General features: G+C 41.6%; 1 protein-coding gene across 1 annotated transcript; it reads left to right on the plus strand.

Annotated features, from left to right (window-relative positions):
- Window positions 1-567: 567 nt before the first annotated feature.
- LOC147905191 (acyltransferase GLAUCE-like) lies at window positions 568-2,716 on the plus strand. The gene is made up of 2 exons (XM_087397221.1): window positions 568-1,103; window positions 1,220-2,716. Exons 1-2 carry the CDS (start codon window positions 645-647, stop codon window positions 2,144-2,146), a joined length of 1,386 nt encoding a protein of 461 aa, XP_087253347.1. The 5' UTR covers window positions 568-644; the 3' UTR covers window positions 2,147-2,716.
- Window positions 2,717-11,212: the final 8,496 nt, after the last annotated feature.

The following is an 11,212-nucleotide window of genomic DNA, read 5'->3' on the forward strand; positions in this document are numbered from 1 at the left end:
AGAGAGAATCCGGTCATGATGGACCTTGTGTCATGTCTCAATGTTCTTTTTTTTTTTTGCTCTTTTTTTCCTTTTAGGGAAATTTCATTAAAAGGTAGGATCCAAGTTTTATTTTAAGGAATTAGTTATGTCTCCATGACAAAAGAAGGAACTCAGCAATGAATGAATTAATAAAGACATACCAAGGACTCTGAAATTTAGAGAGCTATTATATTTAGAGAGCTATTATCATGACAATAAGCGGGTCTCTCATGGTTAAGTAGAAGCTATCCACCACATTGTTCTTTAATTTCTTTTGGATAGCCGAAGCCGGTGCTTTTGTGCAATCATGCAGTTTTTCTAAGGATTGGTTTTACTACACACGCCTTTAATCAGGATGCTAAGGCAGTGAGTGAAAAACGCGTGACATAAGCTGGTTTGATCCTCGACTCTTGCATGACCAACCAGAGCTGCGTGGTAGCTCAGCGACTAGCGAGAGGCAATTGGCGCTTGCCTTCATGATCTTCATACATCATAAATACAGTTGCCTGTACATCCATGGCAAGTATACTAAGCATCGGACACTATTTCAGCAATTTAGCCTTGCAGAGGCAGTATAGCGGAGTTGGAACGGAGTACGTGATCGAGTGAGCCAGCAAGTCGACATGGTTGACGAAGGCCATCATGCAGCGCGCATCAGTGATTTGAAGGTGCGCGTTGAGGAGCGCAGGCTGGTCGTTCCGTCGGAGCCTACACCTCGTGATCATGTCATGTTTCTCTCGAACCTGGACCAGGTGGTTTTGTATCCCATCGAAACAGTGTATTTCTTCCCGGCAAGGGCGTCCGCCGAATCGACTATCTGTGTTGCGGAGACTTTAAGGCATGCGCTGGAGAAGCTTCTTGTGCCCTATTACTTCATGGCGGGTAGACTGAAGCTTAACGCGGGACAGTATCGGTTGGAATTAGAATGCAACAATGCTGGCGTTCTCTTTGCAGGCGCGTCCTCAGAGCTTGCCTTGGAGGAGCTGGGGGATATAACCTACCCCAATCCTGCCTTCCGGAGCTTAGTATTGCAGTTCCAACATGCCAAAAGCTTGGCGGAGCTTCCCCTCACGATGGTCCAGGTGAGCACGCGTGCTTTCTCGATACTCCCTTAACTGGTGCAAGAGGATCGATTAGCTAATGGGTAGTGAGTGCAGCAGCACTAATGAGCTGCCAACGACTGTGTGGATATTCGCAGGTGACAAGGTTCAAGTGCGGAGGATTCACGCTGGGGTTTTCGTCGAATCACACTCTATTAGACGGGATAGCGGCGGGCGAGTTTCTGTCGAACTACGCGTCGTATGCGAGGGGAGAGGGATTGATGGTCGCACCGAAGCCAGACCGCAGCAGACTGACGGCGCGTTGTCCCCCGGAGATCAACTTCCAGCATTACGAGTACGCGTGGTTGCCCGGCATCCCCTTCTGGTCGTCGGAGGGCGGCTACTACACTGAGGAGGACGCCCTCGCTGCCGCCACGTCCAAGGGGCACGCGCTCGAAGGCCACTCTTACAAGGTGTTCCGTTGGAGCGGCGCCATGCTCGCCGCTCTCAAGCAAGCAGGCGGCGGCAGCTGCACCACCTTCGAGGCTCTCGCTGCCCACCTGTGGCAGAGCCGCACCGCCGCTCTCGGCTTGCCCAACTCCGATTTCTCATCTCTCCTGTTCGCAGTGGACATCCGACGCAGAATGGAGCCCGCCTTGGACGAGGGCTTCGCTGGCAATGCTGTGCTCTCGGCTTGTGCGCGTGCTCTTGTGAGTGACCTCCTCCAACAACCCCTCTCCTTTGCTGTCCACAAGGTCCAAGAGGCCCGCGCCCTCATCACCCCTGCCTATGTTGCCTCTGCCATCGATTGCCTCGAAGCCCACAAGGGTGTACCCCTTGGTAATGCAGGCTTGTACGTGTCCGCTTGGTGGAAAATCCCGCTCCACATGCTCGATTTTGGGTGGGGCCGTCCCATCCATGCTAGTGCCGTCGTCACTGCCATGGTGGAGTTCGTGCTATTTATCTCTGACGGCACTCCCGATGGCCTCATCGTCCTCCTCGCCATGCCCACCGACCTCCTCCCCACCTTCCAGCGTCGCTTCCTCATGCTACCCACTAGCTCCCCTTCCTTATCAAATGAATAACTTAGCGATTACGCAAAGAGCCAAGCATTGTATAATTTGCTTAGAGGTATTCAAAGCCATAAGGTTTGCCCTTTAGGTCCACAATCCACCTTCCCTTCTTGTAATGAAACCTCTTCCAATTCTAGCAACTAATGCATGCTTGAACGGGGCTTGAACAAATCTTGTACTGGCTACACATGCATGCTTGAGTCTTCAAGATGATTCTTTGACATCTTGTTTGTGTTCTTCTCGCAAGAGGTGCAATTGTTGATCCATTACAAGGGCTCCCTCAATAAGAAGAAAAAAAAAGGTTACATGTAAGTTGAAAGTTGACACAGTCTAGTGGTTATGCAAGATTTGAGGACTTGAATCAATCCCCCCCTTTCGCATGTGCTGCCCATTGTACTTGTATCTACGAATTTCAACAAATGGCAATAGCACGAGTTTCCTTGAAGACTAAGATTCTCTTGGAAACGCGCTACTTTTAATGACTTAATGTTGCTTTTCTTAGATTAGCACTTTAGACCTCGTCCCATGTTAGCTCCAATCCATACCTTGGATTATTTTGTAACCAAGGTAGTCAATGTTTTGAGTGAATTCCTCGAATATGCGCAATATAATATGAGCAATGTTTGCAACCTATTGAGGACAAAATTTAGTGCTTATTCTATTCCTAGCAACTCACATCTAACGTTGATATGAAAGGCATGGGAGTTTTCCTCTATTTTCTACTCAAAAAAATATGAAGAAAGGAAAAATGGCACTTGTTAATGAACAACATTACAATGATGTATTAAAAAGGTTAACCAAGTTTATAGATATAGCACTAGTAACATGGAAATTTCAAACAATAAAACCACTTTTTTCTTCCAAAATGTTGTCATCGTTTTAAAAAATGATGCCATGGTTGCCACCATAACTCTCTCAAAATCAGTGAACAAAAATGAAGTCCATAAAGTGAAGCACTTATAACCATGGCAACACCACAAAAATCATGGAGCACCTGTCACCCCATAGAGTGAAGTGCATATAGCCATGACAACAAAAATAATGTTGTTCATAAAGTGAATTGCATATAACCCCATGGCAACCAACTGAAATTGTGAAGTCCATTTAAAGTGAAATGCATGTACGCATGAGCTCCTACACAATTGAACCACATTGACTTCCTATGTGCAAATACCATGCATCACAACACCCCCAATGGAACATGAGATTGTAGCATAGTGCACTGCATGAGTTTCATACACAGTTAAAGCACAAAGTAACTCAAAGGAAATGAACGTGAATACGAGGTGAATACTTGCCTCATCTTGATATAAAAATGACAACAAACTTATTGAGGAGATAACAAGCATACTAAAATTATGATGGACAATGTTATAATGATGTATTAACCAAAATAGTTCATAGGGATGAAACCAAAATAGTTGACTTGTGATGAAACCAAGTCTACAAAGATAGGTTGAATAATAACCATAAGACCAAATTTTGTCCTTCAAAAATGATTTCATTGTACCTTTAAAAATGATGCAATAGTTTTCACAATGGATCTTAAAAATAGTAGGTTTACCTCAACAAAAATGAAGTCCATTACATGAAGATGGTCGAGACAATACCACAAAAATAATGGAAGCACTTGCCAAGTCCCATGGGGCACATGCGGGGAGGGGGGGGGTTGGGTCACTCTTCATAATAGTGAGTACGAGCAAGCATGTATACCCCTATTCTTGCATTTTTTACATTTTCTCGCATAACTAATTAATCCCCTCTTGCATGTATACAATAAAATATTATGTGTATTTTCATTAATTTTGGATGCATATGTCTACATTTGGACTAATCCTAAAATCCTTCCCAAATGGAAAGTTTGCTTTATGAAAATGTCATTCAAGGGGTTGCTAACCATATCCATTGCCATATCCTTGGCATAACATTGGATATGATATCCCTTTAAAAAAGAAATGCATTGGGTAATTTATTGTATGTTCATAACACAAACCAATCAAAAGTTCTAGTGTATATATGCACAAAATGAAAAATCAAAGATTGAGTAAGTTAGGATATAAGCTCTCTCTCTCTCTCTCTCTCTCTCTCTCTCTCTCTCTCTCTCTTCACGACCCTTGCCTCCTTTCTCTCTTGAATCCAAGGGTGGAAGCACCCTAAACTGCTAAAAAAAGTATGTTTACAGACAATGCTAAGAAGCACCATTGAATAGAAAAATTTGTCTTTGTTGGTAAGTAAATATAATGTTGATTGGTAGTTACACTCAGCCTATATGTGGAGTGTCTCTCTCTTTCGAATTTGGATTGCACTTATAGCCCTTGCTCTTTTTCCCTCTCTCTTTCTCACACACACACACACACACACCCCTTCCTCCCCTTGCTCCTGATATGGAAATATTGGATTAATTGAGGGATACTCTCCGACGAGAACCTGAAATGAGCTAGAGCATACAATACTCCACAAGACAGTATATGACTTACAATACCTTGAATGGGAACATCAAATACGCACCCCACACTCACGAGAGCATGATTACATGCTTAAATATCAAACAGGATATACACCCCTAAAAACAAGCATATACAAAGGAAAATCCCTGAGTGGTTGAATGGGGTAATTGGAATAAGGAGATATGAAAATAACCTCGAATTAATTCGAATATTAGGAATTATGGATATATGGGGTTAATAGGAGAAGATATCCAAAAAGGAAAATTCACCCCATAGACAAAAGAAATATATAGTGATGCGCATATAGTTGAAGTAACCCTATCGGGTTCTGAAAAAGAAAACTTGAATGCCCACTTCACCGAACCCCTCGCCATCACAGTTGGGATACTTGCACGGGAGAAAAATGGGTGGAATTGTAGAGGGAGTTGTGGCCATTTAATAATAGGTAGTTCCCTACCAAGGGAAATGGTAGGAAAGCTATAACATCGAGGGTATCCAAGGGGCCTCGAGCCCAATGCTAAATGAAGAAAACTGATCTCTAGCACCCACCACCTCAATACCTCTGACACCCCTGATTCCAAAGCATTGGAAACTCTTAGAGGAGCGGAGGATCCTGGCGCGGTGGCAAAACTATGACAAGAATCTTCATTGCAAGCTCAAGGGATGTGACTCAGCTACACAAGGCAATGGAGGGTACACAGGTGAACGATACGTATTTGCTCTCCTCCATCCCAGCCACGGATAAGTCTACCCCTAGCAACGGGTGCGAGCTTCTCCCACTCTTGAACAATCAGGAGGAGCCTCACCCCACTTCACTTTTCTCTTTTTTCCCCCCCTCTTCTCATACTCTGCACCTTACTCTCTCCCACCCACGAAGCTTGTAGATGAGCACACAGCATCAACTAGGAACCCTCTAGAACATGACGATACAACGAGCGACTCGTAGACTCCCACACATAGTATGGGATGCTGCAAACCGCATAGAATGCCATAATACTAGGAAATGGCAAGACGAACGCTATCATCTCTTACGCTCACCATATTTTGTTCCCCCTACTATATTTTGCTCCTCCCCCTCGCCTTGTTTTCATAAAATAGAGCATTGTGCCTTGGAAAAAGCGACGCTGTAGGAACAAAATGGTAGCATAGTCCGCGGGTGGCCGAGTGCTAAATGAAGAAGCATAGGGAAGCCTATCTTATGGGATGGACAACAGAATATTTATGAACGTGGGTATGGATATAAGAACATACCAAGGTTCTAGCCCATGGGTACGTACTAGAACTCTAGCCCGCGCTGTTTGAATTTCTCTAATTGGACAATAGCTTGTAACTATGAGTCTTGATAAATTTGCAAGTCCGGTCCCCATGATGAAAACATTTTCCCAGTAGTAGAACTTTGAACTTCGATGTTTACTTGTGAGATACAATAGATAGACTCCACTAAGAGCTCAAAAGAATAGTGGGGTCATCGGTCTCACCTGAGAAAGGGATGACAAAGGCATGCATTGAGAATAGAGGGAAACTTCGATATGCCGTTATCACTATGTCTCTCTAAGCTCTACATAATCGGCCAACCTCAGCCATGAGTCATGCACTATTGCATGACGAGGACTATCAAAGCTGAGGAGCCTAGCCACGAAGCTCCAACCATGGGCGTTAGAAAACTATGGATAATACAACAATAGTTAGCTGAATCCCATCTCGGTCCCCGCTTATGGATCTGGAACTAGATATTTGTGGCGCATCAAGCGTTTAATGCTCCTTTGTATCTGGGTGATTCTTCTCTGACACAGTTATGCTGATGAATCGAGATTGGAGAATCTCTCCATCAGGGATGTTTTTATCGAAGAAATGCTCATATATTAATATAAAATCTTGGCAAAAGTTTTCAAGATTATTTTATTAGTTTCACACTATTACTAGAATGCCGTGCTTTTTTATATATTTCCTTTTGAATTTTGAAGGAAAAAATGTAAATCCCAATGAAACTTTAAATTTTTTTGCATAAAAGTTTCAAATTTAGGCGAATGCTCAAAAATTTATTTTTATTAGGGCATACAAACTTTTGATGCCAATATAAAAGTTTAGCTTCTTAACGAAACTAAATTGAAAAAATCATCCATGCTCTCCATGAATACGATTATGGAAAATGGTCATAGGGTGCACTACCATATGTATTCTTCTAATATTTTCTATTATACAATTGCAAATAGGCCGACTCCCTTTTATAAAAACCAACGTGAACGGCTACACTGAGGCAAGCTCTTGGTTGAATCCTCTCGTAAGCCTTTTGTCAAACTCCATGCCCTTTTTGGTTAAATCTAAGGGCAACAAGTCCTTGTGGATTGAAAAACTCGAGAAGTAGAGCTCCTCCTCGCATGGTCCATACCGCATACATCATATTCACAGAGATTAAACCCTTCAATAGTATCCGAGAACTTCTTCATTACCTCTGTTCGATAGAAACAATGATTTGCATTGTTCGAACAAGAAACTGACAAAGTTTGACTATACCATTATTTGCAGTGTATGGTTTTACTTCAAGTCGTATTGGCTTCCTTGAGTCCACAAAGTTTTAATGACAATATACACTGAATATAGTATAGAGTATAAAACAAAGGGTTCTATGAGTCATGGCAGTATGCTAATCTTATATACCTTTGCCCATTATTTTTCATATCTTTTGGATGTTAAGTTGGTCCCTCGTATGGAAGAGACATTTATAGAATTTTCAAATTTTTATTGAAGGCCCATGTTTTTTGGGAATATACAAGATATGGCAGTTTATGTTTTGAAAGAATTCTGGATGGTCAACCTTGTTATTAGTATCATGTAATTTTCTTGGTCAAAATTCACTATATAACAGCACTATTTTCTGGTTGTAATTTCCCAGATTGGCTATAACTGGCATACATTATAGATCCTGAAGTTCTTGAAAAATGATCATGATATTAAGACCCTTTCCAAACATGAGGATCTCACCTTAGTGTCACCCCAAAAGTCTTCATCAATCAAAATGTTGGGTTCGACAGGGATAACAACCGTGGCTATGGGCCGTGAAGCCTGTAGTCCCACATTGCACTGTTTTCATGTTCTAACATGTGGTGCTTGTGGATGGATGTAGGTACCTATCTCAACTTTCTGTTTGATGAAAAATGAAAAAGGAGGATAATGACACAACTACCCACAAGATGGATCCACTTTCTAAAGACAGGAATGGCTGTCATAGGAAGCTAGCAACGTATTCCATTTTGACTCTCCCTAACAACTTTTTGGGAGACCCCCTAATGGATGTACTTGGATAAGGGATGAAATATTTACTGAATAGAGTATAATGCTAAAATAAGGCAGAGATATTAGATATCTTGGAAATACTCCATATGAGTGCTCAAAATAGTAGCTATGCTCAAGATCTCTGAAAAAACTACAAAACCTTCTTTTTGCAAAATTTCACTGATAGCAATTTGATTGAAATACAATAGTATAATACAAAAAACTCTATTTTGATGCTGTCCTTTAACAATATGTAAGTGTATTGATGAAAAACTGCAACATTGAATATATTATTTACATGGGATTGAAGTGGCAATAAGAAGAGGCAATTTTGTACTTAGGAACCAATGGATTGTAATAAGGGAGATATAGATTTTATTGTTCTATTAGGCAACACACACACACACACACACACACACACACACATACACACATAGGTGCAGTCTTCTTCTTGCCTGCTCCATTGCTAGAAATTGTTGTCTTCCCTCTCACTCACTTTGCTACTATTGCAAGCAACATTGTAGCGCCTGGACTATTTGTCTCTCACACATTCACACACATGCAAAACTTTCTCTTGCTTGCTCCATCATCAAGAATCCTTGTTGAGGTGCAGCATTCTCGCATGAACACACACACACACACACTCTCTCTCTCTTTCTCTCTCTACTCTCTCTCTCCAAGGACACATATAGTTTCTGACTACATTGAAGGGGCCGCCAAAATCTTGTTAGATCTCCTTGCAATCAAGCTTTCTTGAAGCTTTGGTAAGTATGCTCACCACAGTCACGAGATCTTGATGATTCCAGTTGTTTTCTTTTTAGACTTTGCATTAGGAGCTGATGAAGAAAATTGTATGGATTCCTAGTTTATGATGTTTGTCATTTAGAGCATTGCTTAGTTCTAGCTTGCACGAAATCGTAGGTTTGGGGTTTACATTTGAGCTACCAAATGAGGTGAGACAATGCAAGGCAACATGGGAAGATCCATTGAACCAACAGTATGAGACAATGTCATAAGGGATTATGAAGCTAGAACAAAAAGAAAGCAGCACGTGCAAGAGACAAATGCAAGGGGGAGGCTACCATACATGGACTTGATGACTTGCAGAAGTGGAGGATTGTTAAAAAAATTGTGAATTTTTTGGATACCATGATGAATGGCATGGGTGCAAAACTCAGAACTAAACTTTTCAATTCAATATTGCAACATCCTCAGGTGCAATGCCTTTGTGACGTTTCATTAAGAGAAAAAGGTGATGTTCAAGCATGCCTCATTGACAATGTTTGTAGTACGTTGGCCATTGTAAAGAAACTAGCTTCCAAAGATGAGTTGTTTTGAAGAAAAGAGCATTGACTATGCTGATGAACTCCAATCAGTGCATTCCCCTAGGAAAGGTCTCAAGAGTACTTCAAGTTCCTAGGCGTAGCTTGTATGAGGCAAGATCTAGAGTCTATACGAGGGTTGATGATGATAAATTAAATGGACTATTTTCATTGGGTGCATGTTGGAAGCAACACCCCACTAGCCCAATCACTAATGAAACAAAGGAACTTATACAATCCTTTTGGGAGGCTGAGATGCGTGTTTCCCCCAACAAGGACGTGTGCTGAGAAAGAGTTAGTAGAAATATTTACATCAAGCGGTCGGTGTACCTTCTTGAGGAGCCTTAGGTAAAACCTACGATTCATACTGCCTACTTTGCAACTTACCACTGACTTGATAGTCACAGTATGGTATGTTGATTTCCACTGTCCTGTGCTATTAACCAAAATCATGGGATGCTTTCCACTCACCTTTGACCGTTGCCATATGCTAGTTATAACTATCATATTTTGTTTAGCACTCTCTTCTACCAATGTCATAGGCCGCTTGGCACATACAATGCTTGCCAGCACCTATAATACTTATTAGCACTATTAATCTTGGCTAGCACTTGCAATTAGTACTCTCATCTAGCACTGCCATATGCTAGTTAACACATGTAGTGCTTGTTAGCACATGCAATTCTTTCCAACAACACTTGTAGTTACTACCACCTGCAATGCTTGTTAGCACCTGAAATTCTTGTTAGCACTTATAGTCCTTATTAGCACTTGCAATGCTTATTAGCACTCTCATCTAGATATCACTAACTAGATGCTAGTTAGCACATGCAATGCCTATAATTGTAGGTGCTTGTTCTCTGCTTGTTAGCACATGCAATAATATGCATGTGCTTGTTAGCATCTGCTTGCAAGAAATGCTTGTGCATGTTAGGATAGGCCATTCTTGCCAACACCACCTATAGTTGCTAGCACTTGCAATGCTTGTTAACACCTGGAATCCTTGTCAGCACTTGCAATGCTTATTAGCACTCTCACCTACCACTGCCATGTGCTAGTTAGCAGTTGAGGTGCTTGTTAGCACTTGTAATTCTTGCCAGCATCACTTGTGGTTGCTAGCACGTGCAATGCTTGTTAGTACTTGCCATCCTTGTTAGCACAGGTGCAATTCTTATTAGCACTCTCATCTACCACTGCCAGATGCTAGTTAGCATGTGCAATGCTTGTTATGCATGTGCTTGAGCCTTGTTAGCACATGCAATAGCATGCATGTGCCAACAACAATTGCATGTGAAATGCTTGTGCTTATTAGCACATACATTCTTGCTAGGACATGTAATGCTTGTTACCACTTGCAATCCTTGTTAGCATATACAATCCTTGTTAGCACTTGCAATTCTTATTAGCACTCTCATCTACGACTTCCATATGTTGGTTAGCACCTGTACTGCTTATTAGCACTTATATTTCCTACCAACATCACTTGTGGTTGATAGCACCTACAATGCTTGTTAACACCTACAATCCTTGTTAGCTCAAGTGCAATGCTTATTAGCACTCTCATCTACCACTGCTAGATGCTCTTTACCACATGAAATGCCTATTATTGCACCTACTAATTGTGCTAATTAGCACTTGCTATGTCTATTAGCATCAAGAGTGCCTGTTAGCATCTACAATGCTTATGGCTGCACCTACTAGCTATGTCAATTAGCACTTGCACTGCCTGTTAGCACCTGCACCTCCTATTAGGTGCAATGCTTATTAGCACTCTCATCTATCATTGCCAAACATGTTTAATGGGTGAATGCAAGGATTGTGTCATAAAGAAGTTGGCCTGCTATCCCTTAGAGATGATGAAGGAAGGGAAAACCATCACTATGAAAGTATTTGAATATGCAGATACTATAGACAAGCATGGAAATCAGAAGAAGAGGAAAGATCTCATGAAAAAAGGCATGCATTATTGGGAGTTTTTATAGTTCTTGATGAGTAAAATGAAGCACTTTATCAAACACAACTACATAACCCGATAG

The sequence above is a fragment of the Dipteris shenzhenensis genome, chromosome 2, assembly GCF_047967505.1.
Source record: "Dipteris shenzhenensis isolate YYH24624 ecotype China chromosome 2, Dip_SZ_1.0, whole genome shotgun sequence".
In the NCBI taxonomy this organism is placed as follows: domain Eukaryota; kingdom Viridiplantae; phylum Streptophyta; class Polypodiopsida; order Gleicheniales; family Dipteridaceae; genus Dipteris; species Dipteris shenzhenensis.

Excerpts from the sequence above, each read along its gene's own strand:
- LOC147905191 (XM_087397221.1), top strand. The coding sequence starts at position 645 with ATGGTTGACGAAGGCCATCATGCAGCGCGCATCAGTGATTTGAAGGTG. Across the intron at positions 1,104-1,219 it reads TTCCCCTCACGATGGTCCAG|GTGACAAGGTTCAAGTGCGG; the intron begins GTGAGCACGCGT and ends GGATATTCGCAG.